At 39.3% G+C, this 22,766-nt stretch overlaps 1 protein-coding gene across 3 annotated transcripts in view; it reads left to right on the top strand.

The window, feature by feature from the left end:
- slco3a1a (solute carrier organic anion transporter family member 3A1a) overlaps positions 1-22,766 on the top strand; it is a 37,732-nt gene that overhangs the window by 3,683 nt on the left and 11,283 nt on the right. For all 3 annotated transcript variants that reach the window (XM_005729934.2, XM_005729933.2, XM_005729935.2), the window contains exon 3: positions 4,589-5,045. In XM_005729934.2, the coding sequence (XP_005729991.1) occupies positions 4,589-5,045 (457 nt within the window). The remainder of the gene's footprint in view (positions 1-4,588; positions 5,046-22,766) is intronic.

The raw sequence follows: 22,766 nt of genomic DNA, 5'->3' as shown, positions 1-22,766 counted from the left end.
GACATTCAAGGTCAAAATTTTCCCCTCCATTACTTAAGCTTTCACGTTTACTATTACTCATACAAATAAACTGTTAGTATGAGAAATAACATAATTAACACCTGCTCTCTTCTGATGAATCTTTGAAATGTGTCTTGGTGATGATGATGATGGAGTGTTACAGTAAAATTTGAACACAGGAATGCCTGATATAGATTTTGTTAAACAAAGCTCCCTGAAGTGCTTCAAATTTTTCCTCAAAGGGTCCCAGAGGATCTTTCACAACCTCGGGCGAACCACTCTGAACATTTAGTTTCAATATTAGCAGTGTTTATTCTCCAAGAATCACACTGATTTCTCAGCTTGCTTGTTCAATTATTAGAGTAAAACCCTAAATATCTTGTCCATATTTGGAGTGGAACATCTTATCTTAACTCTTACTGAACCTGCTGAGCATCAAGCATCCTGTGGCCCAGCAACAACAGAGCACAGTGGTGCCACTCGGGAGTCGCTTACGGGGAGGAGGGGGGTCTTTTTCTTCACTGTTTATTTCAGATTAAACAGGCATTTGCAGTTTTTTTTGTAGTTTATTGGCACTGGACACCTGTTTAAACAGGAAAGGAAAGATAGACCTGCAGGTGAGGTTTGGAATCATTCACTTAGTGCCAAGCTTTTGGGCCTGTTTTTGTTTGTAAAACCCACCGAGCTGATTTACATGGAATATCATTTACTCAGCCAGGACTGAGGTACCTGGCTTAGTGACAGTCTAATGAGCTGGTGTCGACCTGTATGAGCTAATGCGGTGTCTGATTGGATGAAGGTGCTTAGGAGTGTTTACTGGCAGCAAAGGGGCAAAATTTAACTATCACGACCCCCTCTGATTTCTGTGAGCTGCTTACAGCACAAGACACTTACAGTAACAGCACGCTGTGCCTCCTGATTTAGCAGCTTGACTACAGGGGAACGGTTAACCTGCACAAACACATGAGAGCACACATGTACGTCTGCAGTCCGTGATTTATTAGGCCTGTTCTTTTTAGTTGTGCAAGTGAACAGAGGGAATTAACGGCTTTGAGTCTGAAGCAAATAATGAAAGATTGTTCTAGGCAGTCGAGTTCAATGGTCTAATGCACATTAGGGCTATAACTTTTTTCCTTTTTTTTCCTGTCATTACTAGGTATGTTACAATACTAGACTAATAGTACAGACCCAAAGATATTCAGTTTATGATGAGATATTATAAAGACATATAAAAGGCTAAAACCAGAATATTTCCATTCCTTCTGCTTGGTAAAATGACAGAACTGATTTATTAATTGCTAAAATAGCTGAAAAATGAATTAAATTTTTTGATTCACTGGATTAATTGACTAATCATTTCAGTTTGGTGGACATAGAGTTTGAATCACAGTATTACAGGAAACTAAAGTCCTGGCTTACAATCATGCCAAAGCTTTTTAACATAATGTATGTGCACTCAGGATATGGGCTTTCAATAGGTAAACAAACAGCAACTCATCTGAAGTATGGCCATTTAAGCTGCTCTATTTTGCCGTGGTTAAAAAGGTATTTTGTTGCTGCCTTTTGATATCAATAGATCACATGCATGATGAATATATTCAAACATCCATTAAATAGTGATGCCTGATTAAAATTTAAAATTTAGGGTGTGGTGTTATATGTAAATCTATAAATAGAAAGCATTGGTCAGTTTTTGTATGCAGGGCCCAAGAGTTCAAAATCTATTGCTTATGTTATCACTTCTCACAAAACCACCAAATCTGACACTTGAAAGCTTTGAGCTACAAAGTGCAACAACTGAACCTCAACAGTGTTTGTCTTGGCGCTGCAGGCCTGTCACACCAAGTGTGTTCAAACACGGAGGAAGCCCAAACATGGCTGTCCTTTTGAAATCTCAGTACTTATATAATGTATTATATAATACCTATAATGTTTTAACATAAGGTTTTAGGTGGGATCTGATTTGTTTAGTAACTTACCAGACATTTTTTGGTTTACTTCAGCCATTTTTGTTGATTGGAACACGAGTATAACCATTAACACACCTGTCAGATATCAGATTCTGTGAAAGTGTAAAATGTTGTTTTGAAAACTGCAGTACATTTCTAAAGAAGTGTTCAAACTATGCTATACGAGTTATTTAAAAAGAGAAAGTACTAACTAAAAGTTCATCTCTTTGCTCATGGCCTAAACTGTGGAGGCAGCTTCTTTTGGATGCCACTAACAGTTCTTTAAAAATAACCTATGCAGCCCTGTTCGAATACCTTTAGATAACCTTCAACCTGCTGTAAGCCACACCTCATAAAACAGAGTGGATTCCATTCTAATAGCAGAAGCTTAGTTATAAACAGTTGCTCTCCCATCACAAATAGCACCATTTCTGCACATTTACATCAATGCTGAACCTCAATGTGCAGAAGTGACTGTCAGCAGTGAGCAGCTTTCTTCTGCATGTTGATAATTAAATGCCTGGTCAGTACATCCTGAGAAAAATTGTCTCCTCATGCTCACATAAGGTTTGCTCTTCTCATATTTGATGGGTTGTCAGCATGACGAGGTTTGTTTTGTTGCTGTGAGACAGATTAAACATTTCCACAGTCTGAGTTGTGATGCGGAGAAAATGTGGCTTTGACCACTGACCATTAAGCATTCCTCTCAGTTTTTCCTGTGTATTTTATGCTTGTAAGTGAAAAAACCGTGATGGAAAGCTGGTTGTTGAAGTCAGAAACGTGTTGAACCTGCAGACCAGAGTATGACTCATCCAGAGGGTTTCCACTGCTCAAACTGTCAGTCACAGGTGCTGACTGCAGGCTCTCGATAATGGGATGAGATGATGTGGTGGCTTTATTCCCTCTGTTTCAATGTTAATGTCTGCGTAGAACTGCAGCTGTTATGTTAACAGGTTGTTGGGGCTCACTATTGTTTCTAACAGCTGGGTAAAACAGGATTGAGCTTAGATCCCAGCTGGGTAGAGCCAGCCAGGCATAAATGCAGCCCATCTAGTGTGTTTGCATTCCCGAGAAAGAGCCACCCAAGGGGCAGAAACGTCATGACTCATTCTGAAGTTTTCAATCCAACAAACTTCACTGAAGGACTCCGGCATGAGCCGCTCCCAACAATCATCTTCTCCGCACTTTGATAAGTAGTGAAAGAGTCACTGCAGTTGTGTTCAGAGAAGTGCAAAAATGACCTGCTGTCACATCTAACTTCTAAAAGTCACAGAAGACAGCTTATTTTAAACCCAAATGGCAAAACAGATAGACTGTATAGCATTGTTTTTTTTTGTTGGAAGTGACAGTCTACGCACCTGTTGTGTAGTAAGTATTGTGCACAGGTAAATAAAGTAAAGATAATGCACCCAGTAAACCCACAGATACAGATTGCAGTTCAATTTCAGGAGAACACAGTGTGTTGAGCTGTCACTGAAAGGACAGCTGTGGAGGAAGTGAAGGTACTAAATACAAGAAAAGCTGAAAATATATTCTATTTTCTACTGTTTAAAAAAATAAAGCTGATGCTTCACTGTGATTAAAATGTACAGCATCAAGGTAAGGAAACATTCAAGTGTGTTTGCATGACGGACGAAAAGAGCAGTTTTCCACATTTAAGCCTTAAGCACAGAGCCTCTTGGAGCCACAAAGATTATGCCTGCATTAAAACTGCTTATAAACCTAAATCAACTGTGTACATTAAATCACCATAATTGGAAAAGAAATGTGTAAAATGCTCCAGCAGCAGAAACCACAAGTTGACTGGTGGGGCCCTCTTTTCAGGGATGTTTGTGTTAGTAGGATCTTTTCTTTCTTTTTTTTAGTAGCTCAATCAAAACTCCTTCATAGTGGCAGTTGGGAAAAGGGAAGTAGTTGTGCCCTTTAAAGGACAGTTTGAGCCAAATATATAAATAGCATTTTATACTCTCTAAAATGTGCCACTGTGGTTCACATTGCTCAGAGAGACTGTTCCCACAGATCCGTCTTTACTGAGAAATCATGGCATGCACATGTCTAACTAAATTTAAAGTGTTAATTGTCCGTCTCTGTATATCCTGACTATAAATGTGGCCTCACAGTATTTATTCCCTGACCTCTGAATCGTATCTGACAAACGGTTGCCAAAAAACTATCCTATACAACCTTTCTGTTGTGTTTGCTTTGTTTAGAAGTTACTGGTAAGCTCTAACTCTTGCTCTGGATGACAGCTGGTGAACAAGAGAAGCAATGAAAGTAAATGTTGCTGTGCCCAGCTAATCAGAAACAGAGGCCTGTTGCCTGGGAGGAGCCACGGCGTGGAACATCTGAACAGCTCGTTATTCAGGATGTTCCAGTAGAAAGGCACACTTTAAAGCAATGTGACTGATGATGATGGAAACACGTGATTTATAGCAGTGCTTGAAAGAATCAAGCACAGGCCCTATTTAGATCCACTAATAGTTAATGTGTGTTTTTATGTTTGAATAATCATGCTTCCTCAATGGCTCTTGTTTTAAAATCCAGATATGTATTCGACATTTTTTTTTCTTCATTCCACATTATTCGCATGGCCCCACATTTTACTTATTTGTTCCTTTTTTTTGTCCTCTTGTTTTTAGGTGAGTGTGCTGACCACCCTGGAGCGGCGGTTCAACCTACAGAGTGCTGACGTCGGAGTGATAGCCAGCAGCTTTGAGATAGGCAACCTGGCACTTATCCTGTTTGTCAGCTATTTTGGGGCTAAAGCACACCGGCCCCGTCTGATCGGCTGCGGTGGCATCGTCATGGCACTCGGCGCTCTGCTCTCAGCTTTACCCGAGTTTCTAACAAATCAGTATGAGATAGGGGAAGTGTGGAGGACTAATGAGGGTCGGGATTTTTGCTCCAATAGTAGCAGTTCAGAGGCTCAGCAAGCGGAGAAAAATGTATGTGACAACAAGGCCAACACCAACATGATGTACCTGCTGCTGATCGGAGCCCAGGTCCTGCTGGGGATTGGAGCCACGCCAGTGCAGCCCCTGGGGGTCTCCTATATCGATGATCATGTAAAGAAGAAAGACTCCTCACTCTATATAGGTGAGCCATATTAAAAATTCTTAGGGTGTCATCAAAGGAAGAAACGTTTTGCTCTTTTTGAGCAACACATTGATTTCCCGAGGAAATGAAACCTTGTGTGTTTGTTCATCGCCATCAGGTCTAATGTTTACATAGCTTAAGTCAACATATTATGCATGTGCACTTCTGCTGCACACCATCTCCCTTTGTTCCCAGCGCAGGCCTGTTCATGTGAGTGCCAGGTGAGCACATCTTGGAGCTGTTTAATCTCCATTGCAGTGGTTTAAGTGGTAAAGAGGCCAGAAATGGGTGAAATGTGTCGGTCTGCTGTGTTTGCGCTCCTCTCTCAAATCCAGGATGCTGCTGATGTGGCTAGGTTTAAGGTGAATTCAGAGTGCTTTCTGTGCAAAAGTGTGAATTCACAGTAGCTGTTTAGAGATTAGAGAGCAACTAAATCTGAGGCCTTACAATTTGTAAATTTGACTAGTAAGGTTCTTGATAGATATATATAGATATATAGATATATGTATACATACACACACACACACCATACAGAATTGAAAATAAGTTTTTCAGTGTATTCATTAGAAAAAAGGTTTCATTGACTTACAGTTATGCATGATTAATCTTTCCCTTTACGTGTAAACCACAGGCAAAAATCCCAATCAGTCTGTCTCTATGTTTTGACTGGGCCTGTAATTTGTTATCCAGATTGAAACATCAACCTTTGATAGAGTGCATGAGATGTGTCTGAATAGCAGGCAATGTTTGTTACCAGTGTGCAGCAGAGACAATGAGAGCCTGAATGTAGGATGAGTTCAGGCTGGTACACACCCTTCCTGATACATTTGCACAGCAGCGTGCTGTGTGTCACCCCAATACAGATGTGACCTGTGGACAAAGCCAGCAGTGTGCTTTGTAATCTCATGGCCAAAGCTGATGTTCTTGATTGCCAGTCATTGTGTTTATTTCAACGTTTTTTTTTTTTTTTTTTTTTTTTTTTTAAAAAAAGCACATTGTCAGGAGCTCTATGATTTCAAACAGAGCTCAGAGTATCACAAAAGGCTTTAACATTTTCGCACCACAGTGTCGATGCTTGTAATCGGTTTATAGTGGGAAGTGGACTGTGAGTGATTGAAGTTTGGTAGGCACAGGGGGGGGAGAGATTTGGTCCTGCCTTCCTCTGATAAGCTGCTAGGAGAGCTGGAGGAAAAACAAGCGGTGAGCAGCGAGGAACAATGTGTTATTGAGTCGTGCTCAGCTGATCGTCCTAATCCTTCTGCTGCAGGCTTGTCATGTGCCCCCAGCTCCATGAATGGTGTATATTGTCTGAATTTCCTTTCATATTTTGTTACATTTTTGGATTATTCATTCAGTTTACTTCAGCAATAACAATGTTGAGAAACACACCAAGTTGTGTTTCATAAGTCTTTGTTGTTCTTCCACTGTGTTTGGTTATTTACTGCACATTAATTAATTTTAAACAGGTTCTGTGGCCAATGTCTTGAGCTTCAGTTTCATAGTTCACTTTTGCTCCCTACACACCAGTAAAGATCATCTGTGTAGAAAATGAATAAAAGCAGAATACACACTATACCTTAAATTGGAAATAATAGAAACAAGAGATTCTTTAGTTTCTTTTATTGACATATATACATACATAATAATCAAAACACTTGGTTTAATAGATCAAAACTAATGACACAAGTAATTTACAACAAGCAAAAACAAAGTAGAGAAGTAAAGATGGCAAGGATCCATCACTTTGTGAAATAATTAATGAAAAAATGGTTCAGCAGTTCAGCTTCCAGCTTAGAAGAAGGTGGAAGCTACTGTATCATATGGATCATAGACCATCAAGTGAACATAGCAAGATTATTTAATTTTAAAAAAGTGCTTTATTTAATACTTTAACACCTTTCCAATTCTAATCTTTTTCAGGCTATTTAACCTCTGCAGAAAGGTTTGCAGAGAGTGTTTTGATGGGGAGTTTAGGCTTGGTTTTTAGGAAATGTTCATAACATAAAGAGCACGCCTTTTAATTCTTTAACAATAAAACCTTACTTTTAACACATAGTTCTCACAGCAGTCGCAGGCAGATGTGTTAGCACACACAGTAAAGCTTCCTCTGCAACCACTGCTGTCTCATTTTCAGCAGAATGATGATACATTAAGACTTGGACACGTTCACACTTGCAAGTGTTAACAAATAGTCAGGATTTAAAGCAGAAGAAATATGTTTTTACGTATTGTTTAATTCACTATCATATCATTTTAAGCTCAGCACCAGTTTGAAAAATATCGGCACAATTAATGATCCTAATCTGTAAGTGATGGTGTTTTTATCTCAGCATAGCTGTTACCCGTCACTGTTGTCAAAGCATATTTCCACCCAGTGATGAGTTATTGTTAAGGTCTGAACTAAATGGCGAGGTGATGAGCACATACCTTTGAAGAGGGCAGGTCTCGCGCCATGTTCAGTACAGTGGTTCAGGGAGAGTGTAGCATAGAGGCCTGGAGAGGAGTCATAATTACAGAGTTAGGCAGGAATGCCAACCAGCCAGCAATGAGGTGGGTCTGACTGGGCTGGGACGCTCACGCATACCACACAGGCCTATGAAAAACAACTCCTCGAGAGGCTCTGCCTTCCTACTTTTACTGTGTACACTGCAGCAGACATGTGTCTCTACTCTTTTAACAACAACTGTAAAAAACACTAAAGGCTGGTCTGTTGTGACTCTTCAGAGAGCTTTTTGGTCTCTTTCTGATTATAATATGTTTTCTGTCATTGTTAATAGATTTATTTTTTTTTTGCTAAGCCTCCATTGGTAAGTGGTAGGCTACATGTTCTACTTAAAAGAAAGTACCTTAGTGTTCTGAAGAAGTCAGTTTGAATCACGTTGCCACCGCAGAGTCGAGCATCATCAGGTATTTTATTGGATGCTGTTGTCTTGGTTTGTTTTCCAGTCTAGATGTAGCCACTGGTCGCTGGCCAAAGGAAATAAATATGATTGGACAGATTGCGTCAACAGGATCTCTATTCCCACTGCTCCATGACCTTTCATTATTCACTTCTAATTTTGGCTCTTCCCACAGGACCCCCAACTGCATAAATACAGTGTCCAGGACAGCCACACAGAAGCCTCTAGAGCTGATGTTGTGTGTCTTACTGACTTCACACAGCTGTCTGTTTAGGTGTCAGACGTTTTAAACAGCCTCTGATTACGTCATCGTAATGTAAAGCATGCGTTGCCTGCAGTATAGTACACACAAGGGTTGAGTGGAAGTATGAAATGGATAACAAAAAATGATGTAGTTATTTGATAATGAATCAAACTTCCACTTCAATCATTTCTGGAGCTAGACAACTAATATGGCACATTCAGGAATAAATTTGTAGGTTAAAATTATTTATATCATTCACAGTGCTCATTATCTTTGCAGTTCAAATGTCTTTGTCTGTCTGAATAGTGAGAGAACATTTGTATATGCCCTATTGGCCACAGTCATCACTGAAAACATAATGAAAACACTATTAGGAAAAGCAGTTTGTTAGCTAGCAATCTGTGGTCTCCGTGATTTAATCTGTTAACAAACATCACAGTCTGTGATTCATACAGTTATAAGCACAAATTTGTTCTCAGTCTAAGCTTTGGGTAGGGAAGTTCCTGGTGACTAATTTCCTAATTGGGTAAATGGGAGGGAAGAAAGTCGGAACAAATCTACAAGTCTAAAAGTTACAAATAGTCAAAATGGAGTTCAGTTGAACATATATGGTTAAATATTGCATGTATAATCACAGACACAGTAATAGATTAGTTTGCTGAGTGTGGTTAATTGGCAGTGCTAGCATCACAGATTATATGGCTGCAACCAACATCCTTCTTTCCCTGCAGGAAAGCTTCCTTGCACCTGTATAGAAAGTGTTTACGCATTACTGTAGTGATTATAAGTTTTGGGGTGGGGTTTCTTACGGCCTACATACAAACTTTCCTTTACAAGATCAATTCTATCTTATTCTATGCCGCTAAACTGTGGTGGTCTGTGTGGCTGTCACCTGTCTTACTTTCCACTTGTTGTTTGTGTACAACTTCCTTCACACAGAGAGGTGTTTCTGTCTCCTTTTGACAAAGAGCTGTGGTAAACTTTCACAGCCACATCATACCAAAGAGACTTCTACCTGGAAAGTCTTTAAAAATGTGTTTCCTGTCTTTGTACTTTTCTTCCAATCACTTTTTTGTATTTTATCTTCAGCCCTCATTATTATCTAGTGCAAAATGTAGTGCTAATTTATTCAAACCTACATATTTTACCATTTTTGTTTACTTTAGCCCCTCAGAGATAAATTTAGCTTCAGGTTTGTTAAGAAAATTGTTGAGTGGTTGCAGTGACAACGGTCTCGGAGGGATCCTCGAGAAGCTTGTCAACATTCCTCCTAAAATGCTTTGAATCCAAACCACTGCTGTGGTATGGCGTTTATATAAGCTACTTAAAGTCGGCGCATGGTAATGTCATCTTGAAGGATTAGATCCTAAATGGGTTTTTCCATCCATGGTATAAGCTGCATGCAAAGTTTGCCTAGCAACAGAAGTTTGGTTTATCTCAAGATGATAAATAGGGTTGCATTAACCTTTCATCAATGAGCCGCTGCTTCCCTGCATCACTGTAAGGAACACTATCTGTCCGCCATATGTGACAGCATGCAACCGTCTGCTGCTCTACAGGCTGATTGGCATAGAGGAGTTTACAGTGCATTGAGTTGCAGGCCCTGATACAGTGTACTCCCTGCTCAGTTACTTCTAGTCTGGTTCTAGAGGCTATAGAGGGCAATGAACACGAGATTATCTTGTATCCAACCGGTCAACAACATGCGGTCCTAGAGCTAATCACTAATTATCCCCGAATACTCTGAGTAGCACGTCAAGTAAGAGTCAGAGAGGAAGCAAGGAGACATAGTGCAGAGCAGTGGGAGTCTGCACCCATAACAGTGCTCCAGTTTTGGTAAATGGGGAAATCACTATAATTGATTAGCAACTTGCCCTGAGTGAAAGGTTCATTAAATTTGTGTAAAAGGAGTTGTTTGATGCAAGTCTTCCGCCATTCCTGCCTCTAATGAGGTAATTTCTCAGTCCCGTGCAGCGATAAGACAAGACATACTGATCAGTTTATAGTTAGATTTTGCACAAGCTGCTGTTTGCAGACAATGAGAGCCAATTAAAGAGTTTGTTTATCTAGAGGAATCAAATGAGGCCAGTTTGAAAAATTATCTCATAATGTTTCATTAACCTCACACTGGTGTGAATTTAGCACAAGGGGTGATTTGTAAAATTCCAGATTTCTGCTGTGTAGTAGGAGCACTCGTCATCTAAAGTGAATCACCTCCCTGTCAATTTGTTGTTTTTGTATTTAATATTGCACTCATGCTGTGATTATTCCACTTTATATCTGGCTGGGCCGATTAGATGTAAAGATAAACAGTTTCACTTGTTAACAACTAAATTGTTGTAATTTAATTACATTTACAAAGTTTAAAAGGAATCAAATAAAAAAAACAAAAACAAAGGATAAACACCTTAAAATGTGTGAAAAATAGTGTGAGAATAGTGAGAGAAGAAACAATTAGCCAGTTAATGAGCATTCAATAGACAGTTACTATATTGACAAGGCTCTTTTACAGTCCTGTGCACCTTCAGAGCAACTCTACCATGCTAACATGAGTCCCATCCTTAACCTTTAAGATTAAGGTTTCAAGTCAGATTGTCATACAAAACTGAACAAACGGTTGAGACAATAGGTTCGTCCTTCTAGCTGCTTGTTCCCGACACTATCAGTCATGCAATACACATCTGCAGAGTTTGACCAATTTGTGACTGTTTTTTTTTTTTTTTATAGTTCCGCTGATGGTGAAAGACCTTTTACAGTCTGCAATTGCACCATCAAGGAGTGAAAAAAAGTGTACATTTGGCCTTTAAAAAATAGGTCAGATGATATGGATCATCACAGGATGGCATGATATGAAAGCCTTAACCTCTGTCACTGAAACCTACACAGTCGTACACTGAAGCTCCTGGCTGCAACCCATCTGATCTTATTATTAATTTTATTCATTATTATCTCTATTGTATTTTTGGCACCCTGCTGTATTCACAGCCACTGTTTTGGTCTGAACATGCTTGTGACACCTTTTCCTCTTCATCACGAATTCCTGCCGACTCTGCTGCCAGGCAGTCTTCCAGAGGCAATCTGGGTCAGGCACCGTCACTGCTGATTAAAAAGGGGATTTTTTTTTTGTCATCCATTGAGGGAGGAGCACTGGGATAAGAGGTGGGATGAGACAGATCATAAACACAGTGGCATCAACAGACTGTTGCCACAGAAACGTCCGGTTGTTAGGCTTCTGTGTTTTTTTTGGGGGGGTGGAATTTTTCCTATCCTGATGCAGTGATGGATACAGCCACTAGTCTGATCTTAAAAACAAAAATCACACACAGATACACCTTTGACTTTCCATACCTGTACCTGTCCTTTTTAAGAACTTTATAGCAAGCCCTCTCCTTGGACAAGGTCTTACATGGATTCACATGGCTTTACCACAAATCCCAAACCTCATTGATTGAGTGGTGCGTAAGTGGTTGCTCTGTGGGCTCCTAGGATTACACAGAAGCATGTTCAGCACTTAATCCCCATATCAGTGATGGCAGAGACTGAAGGATAACAGTGCCTAATTAAATGGACTCTGATCAATAAGTAGGCAGTAATCATAAGTGACTGTTGGACTCAGTCAGCCTTTATTTATTTCTCCAGTCCCACTGTGTTATGCTCCTTTCAGTAGGTGTTGAATCAGGAGGCTTTCTGTGACACTGCAGTTTGATTGACATTAATCTGTATTAATATCTGCATAGAAGGATAATCTGAAAGGGACAAGATTTTGATTTAGCTTCGGTGTCTGTTTCTGATCATGTTTGAACAGGCTTTGGTTTCCTGTTGCTCTCCCTTGGAGCAAAATAGGGATTGTATAATTTTAACCTGAACAAGTTGCACTCCTTTAACCATTTGCTATTAGCAATTTAGCTTCTCCATTCATTAACAATGACCATGAACACTTCTTGGCCCAGATATCTGCTGGCTAAGGTGAAATTTTGGCCGTTGTCCTCAGAGGCTGAGTCAGCAAAATGGCTGATGGATTGATCATATCCTTCTCCAAAGTAAGAGTCCAGAGTGTATTGTATGATTGATTTCTGTGTTAAGTACTTAAAATTTTTTTAAAAAGAAAGTAAAAAAAAAAAAAAAAAAAGACTTTTTGTCATTATAAGTTGAATGTCTTTTGGTTTTCGGACTTGGTTTTAAAAACAAGAAACACAAGTTTGAGGCTTTGAAAAAATGTCGTTAGTGTTATGTAACACTTATGTAATATTTCACACACCAAATGACTAAACAGTTATTAATAATACACAACAGATTAATCAGTACTAGCAGAAAGATTAAAAGTTTGAGTAGACTTTGTTTGTTAATGCTGTTTCTTAGTTGCACATGTCTAAGATGACCTCGCCCATCTAAGGTTTCATTTTGACTCAGACTGTAATTACACTGATCTGAGACATTAGTATAAGACCTAAAAGAGTAGTTTGTTGAGTCAGTCTCTTATCACTTACAGTAAATTCCTTCAGTAAGTAGTGAAATCCCACCTAAAGATGAGGTCACAGATGAGTTCCTCACAGTGCGTTGTACTAACTCTAAAATTAAGAATGAGAGAGCTGTGACAGAGTTTAGGGTCTGGATAGAAATATGATTTTAGACATTGCCCAAATGCTTTCTGCCTTTTATTTGTCCTCAAAACACTTCACTCATCATATCTTCCACATCAGTTCTCCTTTTCCGCAGGATGCAGCACAATTAGTGCTCCATTTTATTTGGTGGCGGACATGATGTTGTACACTTGGCTGTGTTTTTATGTGCCTGCTTCTCCCATCTTCCCGAGGAAAAAAGGAGAGATGGGCTGCTGGCATCTTTATTCTAATAATTAAGCCAAACCACCTGCTGAAGAAGCTGTTACCAGCTGCTGTCAGAGAGTCCAGAACCTCTCTGTGCTCCTCGTCTTCAATAGAGCAGCTGCAGCTCTCCAGCACAGACCATATATGCGCTGGTCTTTTTGCCCCTTGCCTTGATCCAAGCAGCCCACTGCTCAACAGTGGAGACTGTGTCTTGCACCGTCTCAGCTCCAGCGTCTAAAAGCTGATTACAAACGGATCACTGTATGACCAGGCTTCACTCTGTTACATTAACTCCTACACACCATCTACCCGTCATTCTCTCCCTCTGTCTCTTTGTGTCTGTCCTCCTCTGCTGACCCTGCGTTCACAGACTTTGCAGTCTGCCCGAGTCCTCTGAGCTTCTAGCGTCACATCAGTAGTATGTTTGAAAGCATGCCCAGTCTGCTTATGTAATCGTACAGCACAAAAAGACCATCATTATTGTTGTAATAGCATTCAAAGCATCCATTACCCAAATATTTGGAAATTGCTATCCTGCAATTTCCAGAAAAGGCCTTACTGATCATTATACTGATAATGGCATGGTTAACTAATTGGGAGTGTGGATTTAAATCCATAGGACATGAAACAAAAACAAATGCACCTCGGTCAGATCCAGCTAATACTGGTGCCATTTAGGTTAATGAGGGCTTTCACTGCTTCCTGGAACAGTTTAATGACATAAGGTTAATTGGACTCAAAGATTAAGTTACTGCATTTCAGGCTAAAGTAGCATACTGTCATTGACCTGGGAGGTGAAAGAAAAGACAGATTATAGACACACTTAGAACAAGCCTCCTGGATTATGAAGTACAACTGTATGTGGGAGGACCTCTCATCAGTGTTGGCTGTAGGTTTGGAAATTTGCCCTCTGATGCATTAATTTTTTGATTCTAAATCTTCAAAATGGGGCTACATGTAAAGACATTAGTCTGTGAACTCTTAGGGCGACCGTGGTTCAGGGGTTTGGGAATCTCATCTTGTAACCGGAAGGTTGCCGGTTCAGTCCCCAGTTCTGTCTGTCCTGGTCATTGTGTGCTTGGGCAAGACACTTCACCCTACTGCCTACTGGTGTTGACCAGAGGGGCTGATGGTGCGATATGGCAGCCTCGCTTCTATCAGTCTGCCCCAGGGCAGCTGTGGTTACAACTGTGGTTTGCCTCCACCAGTGTGTGAATGTGAGAGTAAATGAATTGTAAAGCGCTATATAAATGCAATCCATTATTATTATTATTATTATTATTATTACTACCAATGTACTCTTGCCTCAGTGGTGAAATGAAATACAACTTTTAAAAACAATCATTTTTAGCTTCTTCCACCTCTGGCTAGGCCTTTTTAAAAATGTATTTTCCATAGTCCAGCATGTATCTGTAAGGAGACACACAGGGTATGAACACACTTTTTTTTTTTCTCTCCCAAAAGGTTTAATATGATGGCCTCACTCTGTTTTATATAATGTATGAGGTCCAGATGAGGATTGTTTTGTTTTTGTTTTTTAGATTAAAAACGCATTTATTTCCATGACAGGACTACAATGTTCCAGCTCTGTCTTGTATCTCACTCGATAAAAGGCTTTTTCTTTTTCTTTTACCATCCCGCCGCACAGTGTTTTACTTAAATGATTTTTCTCTGTATTGTCATCCAAAGGGAAGTGGCAGCTCAGCTGTGCCAGCCTCTGAATTATAAAAGAGGATAAAGATTGTCTGACACAGATGATATATCATATAGTATATAGTTTTTATACCTTTTAGACATGTAATGGTTTGTATGAAAATAGTAAAACAATATATAATATAAGCAGGACAACTATATGTGGTGATTAATTTTTTAGTTTACAATATATCAGCGAGTGTATCTGACCAGCAACCTCAAACTCAGTGATATCCAGTTTTAGTTTATACAAGAGAAAATAAGCACATTTGAGATGCCTGAATATTTGAGGGTTTTGGTTTATGGTACAGTTAGTTGGTTTTTTTTGTTTTGTTTTGTTTTTTGGTGGTTCTCCTATATTATATAAAGAGTATTTTACTCATATACATTGATTAGTGTGTAAATACATCTAACAAACTTATAATTCATCCATTAATAATATGCAAGAGTGGGCGCTGGTTTGTGGAAGCTGCCAGAAGTTGCCTTGCCAACTTGAATACAGTGGCCGAGATGGACATCAGTATTTTGCCTAATTATGTTTTATATATGTAGCTCACGGTGTGGAGGAGAAGTGTTCCTGTGGCTTGGAGGGAAATTTTTAGACTCTTATCAGGAGACAATAGGGTGATAACGTGAGGATGTGTAGCCTTTCGTGAGGCCCTATTTAGGCCACGACCTGTCTGGGCTTAAATTGAGCCAGAGTCCAGATTAACGTGATGGGGTGTTGAGGGGGAAAAGTCCTGCTGGAAAGCTGGTGTGTCAGCCGGGTGGAGGTCTGGCCGTGTTCTGCAGTAACCTCCCCACTCATCCTCAGGGTCGGAATGCTAATAGTATTAAACGTGTCCTCAAGCTGCAGTTTCTGTGTAGCAACCATATGTCAGTCAGTGAAACCATTTCCACACACAAGCAGCTGTTTTTATATCAGATCCCGGCTGAGTGTGCGCGAAGGGTTGGTTTCAAATTTGACATGATTTGACGTAAGCGGAAGTTAAAGTAGGATGATCCTGATGTAATGGCATTTGAATGCGAGTTGAGAGCCTACTTTGAGCTGAGGCTTTTTATTTAGGTCATGGCTGTGTAGAGTTAACAGGTTATTATTGGGTACAGCTGACTAACAAACTGACTCTTTTTTTCTCTCCTCCAGCTTCAACGGAAAGTTGAAGTCAGTTAATCAGAAAATTGATTAAGTTCTTTGACTTTAGTGATTTTTTTTTATTTTTATTTTTTTTTATTCTCCTTCCTCTTGAATAAACCATCTAAACATCCTCTGGGATAACTAGAAAATAATTAATAGGCATTTGAAAGTTTGCAACTGTCTGGATTTTGGAAAGTTAGTGAGACTTCCTGCTTATCGCAAATGCTTTGACAAGTGATGGTGACGTTGATACTAAAAGCTGGGTGGGTAGAAGCTTTGCTTCCTGTGGGGAAGGCTGTCTTCTAATTCTGTTAGTACTTGCTTACGGATAGCTAAAGATTTGGTGACCATTAATCGCCTTTGTACCTCATCAAAATAGGTTTCACCTCAGAGGCGACTATGGCATGACTTACCTGTTAGCAGTAATCCTGTTGGCATGAGGGAGGCTGGGTTTACATAACAAAGATCAGTATAAGGTGGTGTCCCTCTCTTTGCATCTTTGTAACATGTGTCATACTTAATGTTTAAACCTTAACTTGTGTCATAACACAATTTAAGAACGTGGACGGAAAAAAATTCTGGTCAAACAGATAAGACACTGCAAGCTCCTTTGTGTTTAAAGTTTTCCTTATCTTTTAATTATTTATTTATATTTTCAGAAAATTGGTACCGGTAATGAGTCATTATGGTAAAAAAAAAAAACATCCTGCAGGTACAGCATGGCTGTCTGTGTTATTGGCAGAGATATGATGCAGTAAAACAAGACCCAGAAATGTTGTTACATGAAAGCGCTTGAGTAACTTTTTACTCCTAAATGATTCAGGTCCTGATTTCTGGATATGCTTGCTTTCAAAGTGTTACAGGAAGATTGCAACGTCTTGTGAATTGCGTAAAATGTCTGTTTTTATTACAGCTCATGTCTAGATGGTGGTTGAAAAAGTCTGTATTTAGTGATGACAAATTGAAGCCACACACCAACCAGAGACATGATTCTGCTCTGAGGTCAAAGTTGGAACAACACACTGATGCACAGCCCACACATTTATCTAGAGATACACAATACATGTATTTCACAGCAGCCATGGTATGAAAGGTGAACTCAGGTGTTACTAATGACATTAATTAGGCTCTGTTCAGCTTGGGCACAGAGCCTTCGTTGATATGATTAGTAACACCTGTGTTTAGGGCAGGTGACAGCATTGAGTCCTCGTTGTTGCTATCATCATTCTTAAATTGAGCATGTTGAGGTTGTAACTCTTGGCTTTTCCAAAGTTTGGTTAAATGTCAGTTGAAATCTTCCAATGTACCAGATAAAAGATTCTGAGATCTTTATGAGGACTCAGGAAAAGACACAAAGTAGGCTGTGTGCAGTAGCTGCCCCTAACTTACTTCTAGCTTGTAGTCAGCTGTCTGACCAGGCAAGAAGAAGGGCCATCAATTTGTGAATGAGGTGGGACAAAAGGGCAAAGGATTATTAAGACTCTTGGTGAAGTGTGCTGAAAGTTTCTTAAATTTATCTATCACAGCCCTTTAAAGCGAACTGTATTTTATGATTTTGTCTGTTAGAACAATAACAGCTAACCTCAGCCAGCTAGCAATGATTAACTAGCATGTATCCCAGGCCAAACAATCCTCCACCACAAAATGGACTGGTACTCAGCAGTCAAGTCATTACTCACATCTTGCTCGTAGCAGGTTGGACCCCCCTTTTTCCTTTCAGAAATGCCTCCGTTCTTCATATGATAGATTCAGCTAGGTGCTAACCACAGTTTCCTGTTCTCAGCTCTTAGGCGTGGCACCCAGTGTGGTCTTCTGCTGCTGTATCCTATCTGCTGCAAAGGTTCAAGTGTTACATTCAGAGATGCTCTTCTGCATACCCTGGTTGTAATGAATGGTTATTTATGTTACTGTGGACTTATTGTCAGCTGAAGGTAGTCCGATCATTCTGCCATCTCGCCTCTGGCATCATAAAGGCATTTTCCTGCTAGAAACTGCTGCAGGATTTATATTTACATTTCAATATAAATCCAGCCATTCTACTGTAAACCCAGTAGATCAGCAGTTTCTGAAGTACCGAGACCTGTCCGTTTGGTACCAATAACTATGCAGCATTCAGAGCCACTTAACTCATCTTTCTTCCACATTCTAATGTGTGGTTTTAAGTATGGCAGGTTAGAGCAGGGCGATATGGCCAAAAATATATATCACGATATATATTTGAAAATTTGCGATAACGATATAACTGACGATATAATTTCTGCGAGACAAAATTCAACTCCACAACTTTACTAGCGCAAAAAAACCCCATCAATTTATTTTCACTTAAACAAGCAGCTGTTTTTTATGTGCATTAAAGCTATATAAACATTTAACAGTGCAAATGCAAATTCCTTGCTGAAAGTTTAACCAAAAGGCATTTCCAGTAGAAATGGGCTGACATATCCTGAGCATAGCGATGTATAATATCTACTGAAGTTAAAAAGAGGAGCTTTGCAACAACGTCACTGCTTTTTAGTTTCCTGTCTTCATTTATGTTGGAAGTGATAGCAGAGCTGTACGTTTGAATTTTTTCAGAAATCTCTCAGTCAGAACATGCTTTATCATGCTTAGGTAACTAGCGAAACTAGCGAGCTAACTTCCTGCTAACTTCTACAAAAAAATGTGCTTTGTTGTGTATCTGACAGACAAACACCAAACCAGTGAAGTTGCACCATTTTTAAAAACCAATTCTGGTTCATCCGTTTCACTCAACAATCCTCTTTCCCCCTTCTCATTCTCCGTTGCCGCCGTGCTTTTTCCGCCATGTGCGTATGAAAACAAAGGCACTGCGCATGCGCGTTTCACCCATATTCTATCGCGATATTTCATTTTCTTATCGTTGCCTAACATTGTACCGGTATTACCGTGAACGGTATAATATGGCCCAGTCCTATGGCAGGTCAAGTCTACATATCTAAATGCACTGAAGATCTGTCATGTAATTGGCTGATTAGATAATTGCATTAAGTCAGTTGTACCTAATAAAGTGTCCAATGAGTGTATATATCTACTAAAGCCACATGCAGCCATTCAAACAGCACTTTGCTCTATGCCTTTAAGTGCTTTCTAACTATCTCACACACTCGAACTCAGACGGATGCATCGGAAGCAATTTGAGATTCACTATCTTTTCCGAGGTTGCTTGGGATCAAACCACTAACCCACTGATTAGTAGACGATTCGATCTACCTCCACTGCTTCTTGGTTAGATGATTTTAAAATGGAATTCATATACGGGAACTTTGTACCACACAACTATACAACTGTTATCTCATTAATAGTTTACTTCAGCCCTGGACTGTCACAACACTTAGCACTCTGTGTACACCAAGTCACTTTATTACACTGTCCACTGCTCTCTGTTATACTCAACCACTTTAATTCCATCTGACATTAGCTCTGCTTGTTTTTCATGCAGCCATTTTTATTGTGTTATCTTGCTTTATTGAATCTATTAAGGCATTTTTTGTCTTCGTAGAGCCTCTTTGTTCTACATAGTGTTTTGTTGTGTTTCTTATTATTTTTTACTTATTTATCATTGTACTTTATTTAGAATTTTATTGACTGAACTCTTTTATTTTACTTTTAGAAGGTCAGTAAGTAGAAAAAATATTTGGTGTAATTTCTATCTTATTGGGCTATTTTATTTTTTTGCTTTTAAAAAAAAAAAATTCTAGTTTATTTTTTACTTTTTTGCTCATTTCCCCTTTTGCTTTTTGTTATTTTTACAGTGTTTGGTTTCAGTTTAGTTGTAGTCTTTTAATCTTTCAAATATGAATGGTATTTTTCAGGGGCAAATGAGGACAAATTACAAAATTCAAAATGGGTATTACAATGCTTTTAGTTGACTCTGTCACATAGATGTCCCAGTCTACACATGCATCAGTGCATACTTAGGCTAGTTGTGTTCACACTTAAACTAAAACTAGGGGTCATTTTCACTTTAGGTTAAAACAGCTATAGTTGGTCAGCAAACGTTCTACTGGTGACAGCTGAAAACTAAAGTTAAATTAGATAATGCTGCACAAACTAAGCCCTTAGATGCATTTCATGAAGACTTGCTCCTAGAAGTACTTCGGTCCATTGCACAGTAGGAAATTTCTTTTCGAAACGGTTAAAAAAAATTCAGTTTTTACAAGTTTTGTGCTGTAGCTGAAGCACAGGACTTTTCTTGGGTGTAGTGTGTGACTTTTCTTAGTTAAAATGTCGTATTTGTCTGAATGTCTTTCAGAGTGACTGATGCCATCTCAGTTCTGTGGAGCAAATTGTCCATGCTCCTCTGACACGTCTGGCCTATTTGAGCATTTCTCAATGTTCTTTAATCTTAAAAATGTCTTTACCCTCCTACCCAGAGGATTTGATGACCTGATAGAGCAGAAGAGGAGGAGAGGTTTTGGTGTGAAAGCTCTTTAATCTTCTAGCGTGTAAATGTTGCAGTCACTTTGATGTGACCTTGGAATCTTGTGCCTTTTCTTTTCCCCGTCTCGACCAAACCTTGGGGTTGAATGCGTATTTAGGTTTCAGATGTGACGAGTTGGGATGCTGGTTTTATCTTTACTGGTCATTCAGCTCATTCAGGTTCAGTCTGGTCTCTTGTGAAAGTGTCACAAGCTGTTGTTTGGCTTCCCACACTACATTGTCCCTCTGCTGTTATTTAGCTCATGAGATTACTGAGCCTACTTGAGCAGGATTAATGGAGGAGTCAAAGGAACTCTTTGTACAGTGAGAGGAGGAAATGAACCAAGGGTGGTGCACTTGTCATGGATCTGACATTTCGATTACTCTGTGTGTGTGTTTAACCTCACAGTGTGCTGGTTTATAATTTCAATACCCAGATTAAACTGAATTTTGCAGCTAAGGGCTTTTATAGGGTCTTTGGGCTATGTGAACGCATGCATTATATCTATTTCTCTGGGTTTCATCTGGCATTAACCTGAGTGATTGTTATGAAGAGCCTGTCACTACCTTCATCATTGGTGTTATGGTTTAATCTGTGCATGGTGTTTTAAATACATCATTATAAACATCTGTAAGACAGACGCACTAATGCATTGTTGTTTGAGCGGAAACACTATCAAAGTTAGTTTAGCACAAGAGTTGCATATGAAATAGAGATTCTGATCTACAGTTTGAATGATGCCTCTTGTTTTTGCGGGAGTATTTTTATATTCAGCCCCGGTTTAAGATGCATCTGTGGGTTAATTAATATGGACGTGGCTTTTCTGGCTTTTTCCATTGGTCTCTAAGTCAATTACAGGGAGACAAAAACACTAGACCCAAGCTTTGTTATTAAATTACATCAAACATGCTCCCCAGAGAGTATAATTCACAGGGTACTAAAAGGCTTGAGTGAAGTACAACATGAACAAATTAGTTTGTTTTGTACTTATCTTGTAACGGGACAGCTAGAAGGGAAAAGAGAGATTACGCTGCGGTTGTGTATTGTCCTTCATGCAGGTTTAATGTGCTTAACTTGGGTTTTAGTTTTTACTCCTGCTGAATCATATTGTGGAAAAAATATAATAATTTATAGTCAGTGTAGCTACACTTGTTTGTTTTTGTTTTACCAAAGAGTCAGGGTCTCAATTCAGATGTAAAAGTAACCAAGTTGTTCTCTTAATGCATCATTTTGTCCATTTAGTCTGCTACTTTTTGTGCACAGAAGAACTGAAGAAAACGGATGGATTTTTCTGGATTTGGGGGGGTTGAGGAGGCGAGAAGAGACTCTTTGATTCGGAAAAAGTCCTCTGACCATTGATCTCTGGTGACCAAAGACAAAAAGAGTGGATTAGGAATTTAGGTTCCTATTCTTTCCACACATCCAATAATTCAGTAATGTTTATTATTATTATTATTATTATTATCATCACACAATAAAATCTGACTGGACTGACTAGACTACTGAAAACACACAAACCAGAGTAATGGAAGCAAAACTGGAAAAAATGTAACTTGTGAGAGATGAACGCATGCAAGGATGCATCAAAACATCAGAGCCATGCACAAACTCATGAGATGAACCTTTTTTGGATCGTTTTGTTGCAATTCACCCAGTGCTCAATGCAGTGAATACTGTGATACTCCATAGTCTGACACAGTTTGTGAGTTTAACTTTCTTTTTGAGCCATGTTACACACCGTGACATTTAAAATGGTTGCATTGTCATCGTTTGTGGTGCAGCTCTGAAGAATCTTTAGATAAGAGCATAAAAGCGGTACACACAACAGATATTTGCTGACTTAGTGGTGACGCTCATTATGGCGAGAAACAGCTAGATTTTGTAGATATACAGACGACTGTGTATCTAATAGCAGCTCCAATGTGGGAACAGTTAGTCGCCATGTCAAGAAATAACCTGGCACACAAAGCACTACATATTTTGTTGGTAACTGTAATTTAGCTTTTTTTTTGTAATGCTATTATGCAGGCCAACTCATGACATGCCTGCCTCTGTTGTTATTGACCCATAACATATAAAAAATGTAAAACCCTATCATTTCAAGTGGGGATTATCTCTGATTTTCAAATTGCACTGCCCTCGTTTCTTCTCCAGAAGCAGCAGATTGATAAGGGGCCACACTAGATTACTAACCTTTTTTTTTTTCCATGTGAGCCATGTGGCTTAAATGTTATCATCAAGATACAGCGTTTCTGAGAGCAACCAGGGGTAGGCAGAGACATTTATCCTCTCAGTGGTTGCTGATTCGTGGACTACTGAGCTATCATCTCCTGGAAGGTGATTTCACTAACTGAATTTCCTCTCTGGGGTTTCCTGTGGTGAAAGCAATTGTGATGTTGCTATGTGAAAGCAACACTTAGTTTCTAAGGAAACGTGAAAGAAATAGTGCATAGGCCTCATTTGCAACACCACAGGCAAATTTTGTA

The sequence above is a fragment of the Pundamilia nyererei genome, unplaced genomic scaffold, assembly GCF_000239375.1.
Source record: "Pundamilia nyererei isolate P.nyererei 1_Seehausen unplaced genomic scaffold, PunNye1.0 scaffold00035, whole genome shotgun sequence".
Lineage (NCBI taxonomy): Eukaryota > Metazoa > Chordata > Actinopteri > Cichliformes > Cichlidae > Pundamilia > Pundamilia nyererei.
This window is presented reverse-complemented; position numbering and strand designations above follow the sequence as displayed.